The sequence below is a fragment of the Myxocyprinus asiaticus genome, chromosome 15, assembly GCF_019703515.2.
Source record: "Myxocyprinus asiaticus isolate MX2 ecotype Aquarium Trade chromosome 15, UBuf_Myxa_2, whole genome shotgun sequence".
Lineage (NCBI taxonomy): Eukaryota > Metazoa > Chordata > Actinopteri > Cypriniformes > Catostomidae > Myxocyprinus > Myxocyprinus asiaticus.
Genome location: NC_059358.1, coordinates 31971065 through 31985673, shown reverse-complemented (window position 1 = coordinate 31985673; position 14609 = coordinate 31971065). Strand labels below are relative to the sequence as shown.

Here is a 14609-nt window from a genome sequence, read left to right as displayed (position 1 = left end):
AGCTGATTAGCCCGATTGGGGGCCGGGTGTGTGTAGTCACGGCCCGGCCCCGCCCTGCCCTCCTCCTCGTCACAAATACCAATACAAATTAGATCATAAATACAACTGTAAATATAAACACAATAATAATTGAAAAATAAACCATGACCTATAGATAGTTAACACAAATCTAATAAAAATTTTTTTCATAAGATGGCTTCAACAGTGATTTTCAGGGACATAATTTGATGCGCCACTTCATTTACAGTACATACAATACACCCACCTGTTGTGTGAATACACCTACAGTTAGCACAAACACTCCCACACACGCCACTTGCGCTTTGTGTTGCACTTAGAGTTAGCGCTCTCATGAAAACTGGAAAGACATAGTGCACAGTTGTTGCACGTAGCACTGTGCATTGTTCACTCACGAAAATAGAGCCCTTAAATTCTAACAGAGATTTATAATACAAAAACATTTAAACTGTTTTTTTTTTTTTTTTGTATATTTTTATTGTATACTTCTGATTGAAGCATTACTGTATAATACTGTTACATTAAAAGTAAGACAAAACCAGCCAGTTCTGTTCCTCTTCACTGCAACATAAAACTTTGAAGTATTTGAAGGGGCCAGACAAACACAAAATACCAGGCTGGAAAGAATGGGAAATAGAAATTGTAGTTGTCTCACTGTGGCTGGCGGTGTTTTCTTAACTAGATGTGGAAAATGTTTTGCGTAACAGCACAAATGTTGATTAAGGCAATAGTGGGTCATTAGATGCAGTACTGGCAAGGATTAGTGTGGGGTAAGGTGCAGATGGTGGGTGAAAGCAGTGTTATTGCCAGATAAGAGCCGTAGTGGGTAAAGGTGGGTTGTTTAGTGCTTGTTTAGTTGGCAGAGGTGCGAGAAGGCAGAGAGGATTGGCAGCTCCAGAAGTTATGGAGGGATGGAATGGCTTTGCTTGGCTTGAAGAGACTGAATGATCAGCAACTTATTACAGTAAATCAGTGTGGGTTTGTTTTGGTAAATAGCAACCTGGATGACTCAGAAAATAAAGACATCTTGAAAAGAAAGACTTGAAAGGTGTAAATTGGATCCATTCTGTTTTGATTTGTATTTAGATGCCTGATCAAAATTTGTCCCGTTGACCCATAGTGTAGTTATGTCTGAGTGATTGTTTTTGTTGGATAATGAGAAGAGAAGAGAGGACAGGACAGGAGAAGAGAAGAGAAGAGAAGAGAAGAGAAGAGAAGAGAAGAGAAGAGAAGAGAAGAGAAGAGAAGAGAAGAAAAAGGATTTCTATGCTCTGGTAATTCTCCTGGCACTCAGATACAGTCCATCTAGCACTGACTCTCAGAGAGTGAATGTGAGAAGAGAAGAGAAGAGAAGAGAAGAGAAGAGAAGAGAAGAGAAGAGAAGAGAAGAAAAATGATTTCTATGCTCTGGTAATTCTCCTGGCACTCAAATACAGTCCATCTGGCACTGACTCTCAGTGAGTGAATGTGAGAAGAGAAGAGAAGAGAAGAGAAGAGAAGAGAAGAGAAGAGAAGAGAAGAGAAGAGAAGAGAAGAAAAAGGATTTCTATGCTCTGGTAATTCTCCTGGCACTCAAATACAGTCCATCTGGCACTGACTCTCAGTGAGTGAATGTGAGAAGAGAAGAGAAGAGAAGAGAAGAGAGAACAGGAGAGGAGAGGAGAGCAGAGCAGAGGAGAAGAGAAGAGAAGAGAAGAGAAGAGAAGAGAAGAGAAGAGAAGAGAAAGGATTTCTATGCTCTGGTTATGCACCTGCACTCAGATACAGTCCATCTGGCACTGACTCTCAGCAAGTGAATGTGAGAAGAGAAGGGAAGAGAAGAGAAGAGAAGAGAAGAGAAGAGAAGAGAAGAGAAGAGAAGAGAGGACAGGAGAGGACAGGAGAAGAGAAGAGAAGACAGGAGAGGAGAGCAGAGGAGAAGAGAAGAGAAGGGAAGAGAAGAGAAGACAAGAGAAGAGAAGAGAGGACAGGAGAGGACAGGAGAAGAGAAGAGAAGAGAAGACAGGAGAGGAGAGCAGAGGAGAAGAGAAGAGAAGAGAAGAGAAGAGAAGAGAAGAGAAGAGAAGAGAAGAGAAGAAAAAGGATTTCTATGCTCTGGTAATGCTCCTGGCACTCAGATGCAGTCCATCTGGCACTGACTCTCAGTGAGTGAATGTGAGAAGAGAAGAGAAGAGAAGAGAAGAGAAGAGAAGAGAAGAGAAGAGAAGAGAAGAGAAGAGAAGAGAAGAAAAAGGATTTCTATGCTCTGGTAATGCTCCTGGCACTCAGATGCAGTCCATCTGGCACTGACTCTCAGTGAGTGAATGTGCTGACTGTTAGAAACACACTCTCTGGACACTGGCCTCTCTAACTGACAGCATCTGGAGCACCAGAGAGAACAACAGGATGGAAGGGTCATGGCTTATTTTTTCTGTCATTCTTTTGTCTTTTTTATATGACTGTTGATAGAATTTAGTAGAATTGAGTTTTATGAGATTTTATCAGAGATTTTAGAGATTTGACATGATATGGGAGTTGCTTGTGTAATTTAGTTTGATTTTCAGACTTACTGCAAAAAATCATTTATGTAATCAGTATTTTTGTCTTTTTATACCTATACATAAATACCTAAAAATCCTTTAAAGTAAGTAAATTATATAAAATGTGATTAAATGTGCTTGTTTTAAAGTCAATTTCTTTAAGTTTTTCTTACACCATTTTTTATTTGTATTTTTTATTTTATGCGACAAAACAAATTGTTTTGACAAAACAAAATTGTATCATGTTTATACTCATGAGTGTGGGCTATGTATCGTGCACTCTCATTACACAGGAGAGCAACAATCTGTAAAGATTTTCACTAAATAATACATTAGATTTCGGTTTGTTTCTCATCAAACCATGGTATATGCCTTCAGAATAAGGCATGAGTTGCATACAATAATTTATTAGACTTATAAATTATACTTTTGCATCCTTTATGAAGCCTGAAGAGGTGGTCACCATAAAGTGCCATTGTATGTCATCACTGAGCGATTTATTATTATTATTATTTATTTATTTATTTATTTTAATTTTTCCCTTTGTGTTTTGAAAAAGAAAGTATATGGGGTTATAACAACACGGGTGAGTAAAAATGACTGAATTTTCATTTTTGGTTGAACTGTCCCTTTAAAACAAAAAATATACAGTACATACATTATTTTAGAAATTTTCTCTGAAAAAAGTCATATTATCTTTCATAATTATGCTTCTAAATTACATTTATTTTAAGGATATTAAGACAATGTTTTATCAATCATTTAATGTTTTCTATTATTTATCTGACTCATTTCTTGTGTTTGTTTTTGTGAACCTCAGGCCCATTTCTTATAAAATCAGTCTACCTCTTGTGGAAATATATACTGTAGACTCAACATTCTCTAAAAATACTCCTCCAAGTTTTTCCCCTTGGCTCACATCTGAGAAAGCCAAAATGAATGGACGCAGACACAGAAGTATATATGCACATGCTTATGTACTTTTTTCTTTTTTTTTCTTTTCATTTTGTCTACATGTGCTGTCAACAGATCAAACCATTTGACATATTTTGAAGGGGTGTATGTTTATATTTGTGGCTTTTTTCAGCCCCCTAAGTTGTCTTATTGAGCTGCCCAGAAAAACAGCTCTATGTGAGAGAGAGCAGTGAGGTAAACACATTCCAAACACAGACGTGCTTTGAGTGTCTCTAGAGTCATAGACTCCAAGACCAGCCCTGGGTGAAAGTTTGAGTAGACCACACTGTTGAATCAACACTTCGTAGGCCGTAGGGGAAATGGGCAAATCGGGTGAGAGAGTCCTCAGGGGCTCCTCGCTGCCAGACCCCCACCTGACTGGGCCCTCACTTCAGATGAAGCTCTTATATTGATGACAGATAGTACAGTGGTTTGTGTTTGGGAGTGTAAGAGGGTGTGTAGGTGTGTGGGTAAGAGGGTAAATGGAAGTGACTTGCTTAGCATGGATATTAAAGGAATAGTTCACCCAAAAATGAAAATTCTCTCATCGTTTACTCGCCCTTATGCCATCCCAGATATGTATGACTTTCTCTGCTGAACACAAATAAAGATTTTTAGAAGAATTTCTCAGCTCTTTTGGTCTATACAGTGTAAGTGAATGGATGACAAAATTTTGAAGCTCCAAAAATAACATAAGTCAGCAGAAAAGTAATCTATAAGACTTCAGTGGTTAAATCAATATCTTCACAAGTGATATGATAGGTGTGGGTGAGAAACAGATTACGTTCACATTCTTCTTCTTGTGTTTTTGGTGATTCACATTGCATATCGCCCCCTGCTGGGCAAGAAGAAGAATTTCAAACAAAAAAGTACTTAAAAATGTATCTGTTTCTCACCCACACCTATCATGTCACTTCTGAAAATATGGATTGAAACACTGGAGTCGTATGAATTACTTTTATGTGCTTTTTGGAGCGTCAAAATTTTGGCACCCATTCACTTGCATTGTGTGGACCTGCAGAGCTGAGATATTCTTCTAAAAATCATAATTTGTGTTCTGCAGAAGAAAGTCATACACATGTGGGATGGCATTAGGGTGAATAAATGATGTGACAATTTTAATTTTGGGGTGAACTATCCCTTTAGTGTAGATTACAAAGGTGGCAAGTGGTCACATTTGATCAATAAGAATAAATGTAGTCACTCACTGGTTGATTGAACAGACAGCCCCATTTTATCATGTTAAGTGAAATTTAAACAAATTCACTGCAAAATGTCATTTTTTATTAATATTATTGTCTTTTTTTAATTCTAATGTCTACACATCCTAAATTTACTTGAGAAGCAAAATTGCTAAATATATTAAATGGATAGTTCACTATAAATGAAACAATTCTGTCATTATTTACTCACCTTTATGTTGTTCCAAATACGTATGACTTTCGTCCGTGGAACTTAAAAGTTGGTGTTAGGCGGAATGTTTGCCTTGGTCACCATTCACTTCAATTTTTGGGTGAAATATGCTTTGAAGACATATCTTAAATTAAATAAGTTTTTCTTTCCTCATTTATTTATTTATTTACTTAGTTACTTATTTAACTAGTTAGTTAAGTATAAAACTTACTATATTTTGTTACTTATTTAACTAGTTAGTTAAGCATAAAATTTACTATATTTTTTTTAGATATATGCTTACAGTAAAACAAGAAAACACTATTAAGCCAATTAAAATAAGCATAATTCAATAAGTATTCTCTGAAAAGTAGTCTTAATATGCAGTTTTGCCTCTCAAGTAAATTTATAATGTTTTAAAGATGTTTAGATATTTTTTACTGAAAAACAAGAAATTATGATTTTTTTTAATTATTAATTTTTTTTGCTCTCGTGGTTCCCAAGTGTTAGTCAACATGACAAGTTCAAAAGACAATATCTTTCCAATTTTGTGCAGTACGCTGAATAAAATGGGCTTTTTACATGGAAAATTTGAAACTTGCTGGACTTTAAGCTAATATATATATTTTTCCCCATTTGTCTACTCAGAGACTAAAAGCCGCCCTTGCCCACCATCCAGGGGGCATGGCAAATGGAAGCATGAACTCCATGGGTCATATGATGGAGATGATGTCATCGCGGCAGGAGCAGGGCGGGCACCACCACCTGCACTCCCTCCCTCACCAGCACATGCAGGGCCCACCTCACGGATACCCGCACCATGCCCACCATCATCTCAGCCATGCACAGAGCAGCCATCATCACCCACAGAGCCACGGGCACCACAACTCCCACCCACCCCACCTCCACCCTGCACACGGACATCAGACCTCTCCACATCCACCCATGCACTCTTCACAGGTACTGAAATGGGTCGAGATGGGCCAGATTTATTTGGGATGTGGAGGTTCTAAAAGGGCAATATTTGGGCCAAGCTGATTGGAGTAGAGTGCATATGTTGTGTTTTGGTTATCATGGGATAAAGGTGTACTGTCCTGCCCTGTGCAAACTACAAGTCTTTTAGACTATGATATTTCCTGTGACAGATTGGTTTGGCTCAACTATGCTCAGATTCAGAGAAAACTGAGTGAAACAGTTATAATCCACATTTGGCCTGACAACCAAAAAACTATGAAGCCATTTTCTCAGTTTCAGTGTTGCCGCAGTAAGTGCAGTCTGGCTTTGTAGGGCAGTGGTGTTCCAACAAAGTATCTTGACTAGCTTAACCAGTAAGGGGCCGTTCACACCAAATGTGTCCTCACGCTAAAAAAAGCTAGACACAGCACAACGAATAGAGCAAATGGTGACGTTCTTTTTAACTTGACACGGCATCTAAGAATGCAACGCTCCTGTGTTAGATGGTAAAAAAGAGAGAGAGAGGTCACACAACGGTCAAAGATGTCAGTCTAGTGGATGTTTACATAGAAAAACTATAGAAAAACAGACTTTATAAAACTTTCTTGGTCAACCAGCATCATGAGAAAAAACATGCTAGTCGACCAGCTTTGCCAGCTAAGTTTTGCTGGGTGACAGGATGGCCAGCATCAATCGAGCACTAACAAGCATAAACCATCCTGGACCAAGCCAGATTTTTGAGCAGGGATGTGATGTGTAGTTAGACGAATTGAGTTCAGTTGAACATAGTTGAGTTTAGCTTAAGCTAAGGGTTGAACTGAGTAGAATTAGAATGCTATTTTGAATCAACCTGGGAAATCTTAAACAGTGGCCACTTTATGAATGTCTCAAAAAGCTGCCATGAAAATGAAAATTCTAGCTTTGAAGGATGAAGTCTTGCGTCTGCTTAGAATTCTTCTCAGGTCTTGACCGTTGCAGTAAGACTACTTAGGCTGTGTATGACTAAATCCAGCTTTTTGTGATTCAGAAATTCTGGCTCTAATGTATTATTAAGCCAAAGAGGGGGCTCTGTACACATACAAACTATCAAAGCCACTGCATTTTCCATTGCCCTCCAGAAAGCTGTAATGATCTGAAGACGGCAAATACCAGCAACTGCCAAGCACATGTCAAAGAAGGTTTCTGTGGGCCTGGTAGCAGCCCTGGTTCTCAGGGTGCCATTGAGCATTTGTCTGAGTGTACGTGTGCAGTGGAAAACTGGGCCCTGACACCTCTTTATGAGGGTGGGGCAGCCTGTAAATCAAACTTCTGTTTCTCACACCCAGATGTCCATCATTGGGCTGTAGGGCCACATGTACAGGGCACATGTTGTTTTAAGAAAACTTCCAGACAGGAAGTTGCTGGCAGGAGAGGTCTGAGCGTGGGGTGTACTGCGTGGTCCAAGGAAGGCTGTTGGACTGGTGATTGGCCTGCAGCCAGGTCTATGAATATGATGCCTCTGGGGAGAATCTTATGTCAGACCATGGCAATGTTCACACAGTCAGTGTTTGGGATTAACAACCATATTAACTAACAGGTGTGACTCTCAAATTGTCCCCTTCATTCAACAGCTTATTAAAGTGGCTTGATTACTGTCTGTGTGAACAAAAAAGCAAAATCAATGCCCTTATCTATTCTTAAGATAGCTGTTAATAACACCAGTATCCACTGTGACCGTGACTAAGTAAATATCAAAGATGGCAGCTTCCATAACATTGGAAAGTTTTACTGACAACCACTGTGCTGCTGTGAATATTTGTCTTGTTTTTTACAGTTATCTCCAGCAGCGCAGCAAATGCAACCAACACAGACCCTCCAGTCCCCGCCACCCAGTGGAGGTCGTCGCAGACGAGTCGTGGACGAAGACCCTGATGAGCGCAGACGGAAGTTTCTGGAAAGGAATCGGGCGGCCGCCACACGCTGCAGACAGAAAAGGAAAGTTTGGGTGATGTCTCTAGAAAAGAAAGCAGAGGAACTCACCCAAACCAACATGCAGCTGCAGGTCAGAATCCAGCCCAAGTCACTCATTCTCACTCTTCTCCTCAACTCAAAGCTTCTGTTCTTAAGCGTTAAAACGCACTTCATGTTGGAACACACACTGAGATGTATTTCACACGGCGCCTCATATTTCACTCAGTATTAGCTTAATCTAGACCACAGAAGCTCATAAACACCCTTCATTTGACAGCTGAAGCTACTGTAGATGGAGAGCTGTGTGGAGGGTAGGGTCAAAGGGTTATTGAGGTCTACAGAGTAACCAGAGCACAGCCAGCTGCAGCTCAGTGTGTGGTTTGTAGGCCAGTAAAACCTCAGAGCGTTACAGCACATGAGAGATTCCCCTTTGAACACATCCATTTGGACTCTCAATAGACCTTGAATTTGCATAGGGATTTACCTAAAAGATTGATGCTCAATGTCAATGTTAATGTAAGTCTATATTTGGTGGACATGTAGGGTCCATGCCACATCATTCACTCTCACTTTTTTAGGTTTTCTGAAATACCTCATTCTGATCAGTCAATCGCAGTATTCTGTGGTCAGATATTTCTGTATATTGACTGCAAAACTAAATTTGACCGTAATCCCTGGCAGGCAGTCTCTAACACTGTGCTTCTTTCATGTCTCTTATATCACTCTACTTCTTCTCACATAAAAATTTGCCAGTATTTTAAAATAAAAAGGTGAACGGGTCTTGCATCATCCTAAAGTGGTTTATTTTGCAATAATGACCAGCTGACTGTACATTATCCCTTATTCATGCTTATTCTACTATTCTAGTGCTTCTTAGTATTGGGTTATTCCATGTCAAATCAACCAAATTTTATCATTAACATTGATTGTACTTCCGACCTTTGTTTTGTTAAAACATGTGACCAACATTTGGTTTTTGATAATTGAAAATGGGTAAAATCGAACAATTTACGCATGGAGCAACACTGAGAGCCCCATATCTCTGGGATTTTACAATTAGGGCTTTTAAAATTAAGATACAAAAAGGGAGAGTTTGTTCTGAATCAAAAGCTAAAAGGATACTAAGATTTATTTAATACTTCTGGAGTTATAGGCACTCCAACTCCAACATTTTTGACTCACAGCATTGGCATATAATGCAACAAAGAATGCTGAAGTCAGCTGATTTTAGTAGTAGACCTATCTATCTCTGTGTAAAAATAAAATAATGGTTCTGTCACCTTTCTAAAGTTATTTTTTAAATATAGCTTTGCTCCAAAATCATTGGTGGAAATTGTAATTTTGACCCATATCTACAAAATAATGGATTACTCAATAAATATTAATCCATGACATTTAATATTTTAGCTTTCATCTTCGTTTACTGTGTATATTTCTTTCAACAGTAAAAAAATTATTACATTTTTTTTTTTTTAATCCAAGGACCTCTGGTTGAGTTGACACAGAATGACCCTCTTTTTTATTGTTAATCTGCTAATTTGTCATTTAGTTAATGCTTGTATAAGATGCTTTTTATCTAAGGTTTAGTGTCTTTCTCAAAAGCACTATGGTGATAATTATTGTTACCCGTTGTGGGGTTTGAACCAGCCCATATCTTTACCACTAAGCTACACCATTCTCTTGTCAAAAGGTCCCTCTTACAATGAAACAAAACATGTTAAATATGTTTGTTTTTCATTGCTATTGCATAGTTTGTCAAGGTGGGACAGAAAGCTTATAGACACCCTGGCACTCCCACAGTAATCCAGTGTTCAGGCTTGTTGTGCCTTTTGTGAAGTATTCACCCCACAGTCATGGACATGGTACCTGTCAAAGTGGGGTTTATTCTCCACCAAGCATCCCTGAAACAGTGCCATCTTTTTATATTGGTTCTGCCAGATTGTTTAATCAAATTCAAGAACCATGTCTGATCAGATGCTCATGTTGCCCATAACTGTTATTGCAGTGAAGTCACCGCGTGTTCATTATGAGGTTTTATAATGAGACTCAGACTTGTCTGGCCTTTAGTTCAGTGTGTCTACTGGGAGGTTTGATGTGAGGCTGCCAGTCCATCTAAGACCTTCCAACATGTTTGTCATGATTATGTTAAGTTATGTATGGGTGTATGACAAAAACAGAACATTGTAAACATGTGCGTCTTTGTTTGAATTTGTTTGCATACTAAAGAGCCGAGAGGCTAACCATCGTAAACGTTCCCAAACACGGCTTAAGCTTAATCTTAAACTATGGAGGAATTTCAACAGAGAATAAATCTTTAACAATTAAATCCAGCCAAACGTATTCTTTGTTAATTATACATGCTTTTATCTGGTTCTGCAAAAGTAATGAGGAACATTTAGTTTTGATTACTTTATGTTGCTAAACACCAGTGACAATATTTTGTTTTATCTCTGTATTCAAAGCGTGTGATCGGAGATTTTACTTTCTAGCAACAATTTATTCCGTTCCTGTAAGCAATGAGAGAATGTTTCTGAATGTTTTGTTTTTCTTGTGTTTGTTGGCAGAATGAGGTCACCATGCTAAAGAATGAAGTGACACAACTGAAACAGCTTTTGTTGACCCATAAGGACTGCCCCATCACCGCCATGCAGAAAGAGTCGCAAGGTTACCTCAGTGAGTATTGACATGCACATAAGCACACACAATATGGCCAGAGGTGACTACATAATGGCAGATGTACTGTATATCATTGTGTCTATTTTAGTATAGATCCACAGTAAGGGCACACCCATTGATAAAGATACTTGTGACATTTTGAAATGTATGGATGCTGCCACTCCCTGGGGTTAGGGGTAAAACATTCTCATTTTCTCAGTCACTGAAAAACTTGTTGCCTTGGCAGTGCTTGTGATGCAGGAAGAAGGAAGAAACTTTTCACGTTCCATCAAAACATTATACATGTAAATGTTCCCATTATCACTTTGAAGTAAATGCTTTCTGTAAATGTCTTTCTGAACATCCAAATTAATGACTAATCCGAGGTGAATAAAAAACTAAAAATCAAAATGTGGTCTGTATTATGGTTCAGTTGTTCTATTTTCCAGAACTCACATCTGAGATCTCTTCAAATGTTAATAATTAAAAAATTAGGTAGCACTTTACAATATAGTTCCATTTGTTAGCATTAGTTAACTACATTAGTTGATGACATTACATGAACTAACAATGAACAGTAGTTTTACAGCATTTGTTAATCTTGGTTAATGTTCTTTTCAACATATAATAATTTATTTTATTTTTTTACATCGAAAGAGTATATGTTAACATTAGTTATTGCACTATGAACTAACAATGAATAATTGTATTTTTGTAAACTAACATAAACGAGGAATAAATGCTGTAGAAAATCTATTGTTCATTGTTAGTTGATGGTACATAATGCATTAATTGTATTATTTTATTATTATAAAACAATAATAAAATTATATTATATTATATTATATTATATTATATTATATTATATTATATGTATAGAGTTTTTGTGCTCAGATTTGCCAAGATACCAAAGTCTTCAATCAAAAGTCAATATGAATTCAAATATTAAAAAAAAAAGTCCAATAATTACTGGAGCTATCCTGTCCACATTAATTTGACAGCTCTATGCTTTTAAACAGTATACAATTCTCATTTGTTTTTAGATAGATAGATAGATAGATAGATGGATGGATGGATGGATGGATGGATGGATGGACGGCCACAGACATTGTGATGTCTCCTCTTGTCCCTCAGGTCCAGAGAGCAGTCCGGCAGGAAGTCCCACCCCTGCGACCCAACAGCAGGTCATCCAGCACAATACCATCACCACCTCCAGCACGCCACCCAATCACCGCACAGATATTAACCCCATGCACTAGAGACTCAAATTCTCAGGCCCCAAAATCCCCAACGCGGGCCCAAGCTGGACATCCTGACTGCAAACTCTGTGGACAGACACACACCTATGTGCCTCTGTGGCAGCTTTCTCTTCTGTTTGACTTTTGTAAATGTAAAATGATTCACATGTTGTTTAGTTCCAAGTGTTCTGTTTGCTTTGTAACCTTTTGAGTTAGCTTCAAAACAGGCAGTCTGCATAATTCATCGAGCACCATCTCACTTGTCATGAATTTCACTGATGGGTTGTTGTGGAAACACCAACACTACATCTGTTACTGGATTACTACTGGAGTACTGTCTTTATAAATGAGCAACATTCGGATAGTAGCTGGAGCTGTCTTTTCCAATGCCAAAAATATGCTGTTTGTGTCCTTTCGGTTCTGTTAGGTTTTTATAACACTTACTCTCACATTCCCAATATTTGTCTAATTAAAAGGAATAAATGAGGAAAGTTAGTGAAGGTCAGTGCTGATGAAGGCAAACTGAAGCAATATGAATCTTTTATGAGCTCAGCAATCTGATCTTCACCTGTGTCTTCACCTGCTTGCTTGGACCACAATATGGATCTGATTAAGCTCAACCTATTAGCCTTCTGCCATTTCAGATGTAAGTTTAAAAGTAACAAATATCTGAGTTATTTTCTTAAAACAAAACAGCTTTGGTACATCTGGTACAGATCGTGTAAATGGAGTGCATATATCAAGCTGAAACAGGTTCCTGTAAGCATATGCCCTGCTGAACATGTGTGACATTTCTGGACATTCCCAGAGAGATCACAGCTGCAGTCATGTTGTCCTGCTTATGAACACCAGGAAGTCATCTCACTTGGCTTTTATGTTTGAACATTTCCGAAGATACCAGCAGCTATTTCATTTGAACTTGGTTGGATTTACCCCTGGTCATCATCAATTTAGATACTATTTTTACTTGTGGCAATTAATTTGGGTATCTGTTTAGAATCAGTTAGTGGACTGAATATTACGCCACATTTTTAATGGGGTTTTGAGGTCTTCTGCTCAGAGTATGATCAGACAGTATAATTAAGTGCTCATACATGGTGTTTCCCTAACCACCATCCAAAATGCTCCATCACTTTCTCAAATCTTGCACCTGAATAGTGCCATGAAAAAATTAAAGCATTTGCTGTACCTGAGGCTATGGAAAACTTCTACTGGAGACAAATGCTTTGCTATACAGAATATGCAACTTAAAATTAGCTCTATTTTTTGCTGAAAGTATTGATTTAGAGGCATACATTTTACTCTAACAGTTAGGCCAATGCATATGATAGGATATATCTTAATATGTCCCAGTTTGTATTAGAGGCCTATATATCATGGCACACAGAAAACCTTATGAGTTGTTCTTCATGATATTGAACAGGGTAAATTCTGCAGTAAACTATAGGAGTCCCCAAGAAATTCTGTAGAAGCCCATGGACGTTTCTGTAAAGGTGCTGTTGTATCGGAGGTGTTAGTTTACATGCAGCAACTTACAACATGACATTCCAAAGTGAAATCTGTTTGTGCCCTCTGCATACTGTAGTTGTAAGGGATATATGTGCAAGGTCCTGTATCTATGAGCATGGACTGTAAACTGGCCATTGTTGCTTTGAGACATTGTTTGTGAGTAGTGTGTGAACCCTGATAAGGTTACATCCTTATCTCTTAGCAACTTTTTTCTTCTCTAATTGCAAATGACTTATAACCAAGCTATTTGGTGCCCTTTTCTTTTTTACTTTGCTGTAAAAATGTAGCATTTTACTATATTTGCGCAGGTACTGTTCTAGACTGATCTAGACTTTGCTCTCCAAATTTCACAATGTGTCTTATCTAATCAGATAGGGAGGAATGCCAGCCATTAATAATACCTTGATATCATTGCATTTATTATCAATCCCTATTGAAGGCCTTAATAATGTTTAAAATTTTTGTAAAGGAGAAACTATATTTCAGTGAGTGTTTTACTTTGTTTGTTTTTGTTTTTGTTTGGTTTGGTTTGTTTCTTAAAGGAATAGTTCAGCCAAAAATGAAAATTCTCTCATCATTTACTCAACCATATGCCATCCCAGATGTATATGACTTTATTTCTTCTACAGAACTCAAATGAAGATTTTTAGAAGAATTTCTCAGCTTTTTTGGTCCATACAATGCAAGGGAATGGATGCCATAATGTTGAAGTTCCAAAAATCACATAAATCAGCATAAAAGTAATCCATAAGACTTCAGTGGCTAAATCCATATCTTCAGAAGCAATATGATACTGTAGGTGTGGGTGAGAAACAGATCACTTTCACATTCTTCTTCTTGTGTTTTAGGTGATTCACATTCTTCATGCATACCACCGTACTGGGCAGGAAGAAGAATTTCAAGCAAAAAAGGATTTAAATTTTGATCTGTTTCTCACCTCCACCATATCATATCACTCCTGAAGATATGGATTAAAACAATGAGTTCATATGGATTACTTTTATGATGCCTTTATGTGCTTTTTGGATCGTCAAAATGTTGGCACCCATTCACTTGCATTGTATATAATAATTAATAATAATAATAATTCCTTACATTTATATAGCGCTTTTCTAGGCACTCAAAATGCTTTACATAGTATAGAGGGAATCTCCTCAACAACCACCAGTGTGCAGCATCCACCTGGATGATGTGACGGCAGCCATAGTGTGCCAGAATGCACACACTAGCTATTGGTGGAGAGGAGAGTAGAGTGATGTAGCAAATTCAGGGATGGAGATTAATAGAAGGCCATGATAGATAAGGGCCAATAGGGGGAATTTGGCCAGGACACCGGGGTTATATCCCTACTCTTTACAGGAAGTGCCCAGGGATTTTTAATGACCACAGAGAGTCAGGACCTTGGTTTAACGTCTCATCT

General features: G+C 38.0%; 1 protein-coding gene across 1 annotated transcript in view; it reads left to right on the top strand.

Moving 5' to 3' along the window:
- Positions 1-13738, top strand: part of LOC127452982 (cyclic AMP-responsive element-binding protein 5-like) — a 109389-nt gene extending 95651 nt beyond the window's left edge. The window contains exons 8-11 of the mRNA XM_051718926.1: positions 5532-5843; positions 7651-7878; positions 10352-10460; positions 11577-13738. Of these exons, the coding sequence (XP_051574886.1) occupies positions 5532-5843; positions 7651-7878; positions 10352-10460; positions 11577-11701 (774 nt within the window). The 3' untranslated portion in view covers positions 11702-13738. The remainder of the gene's footprint in view (positions 1-5531; positions 5844-7650; positions 7879-10351; positions 10461-11576) is intronic.
- Positions 13739-14609: the final 871 nt, after the last annotated feature.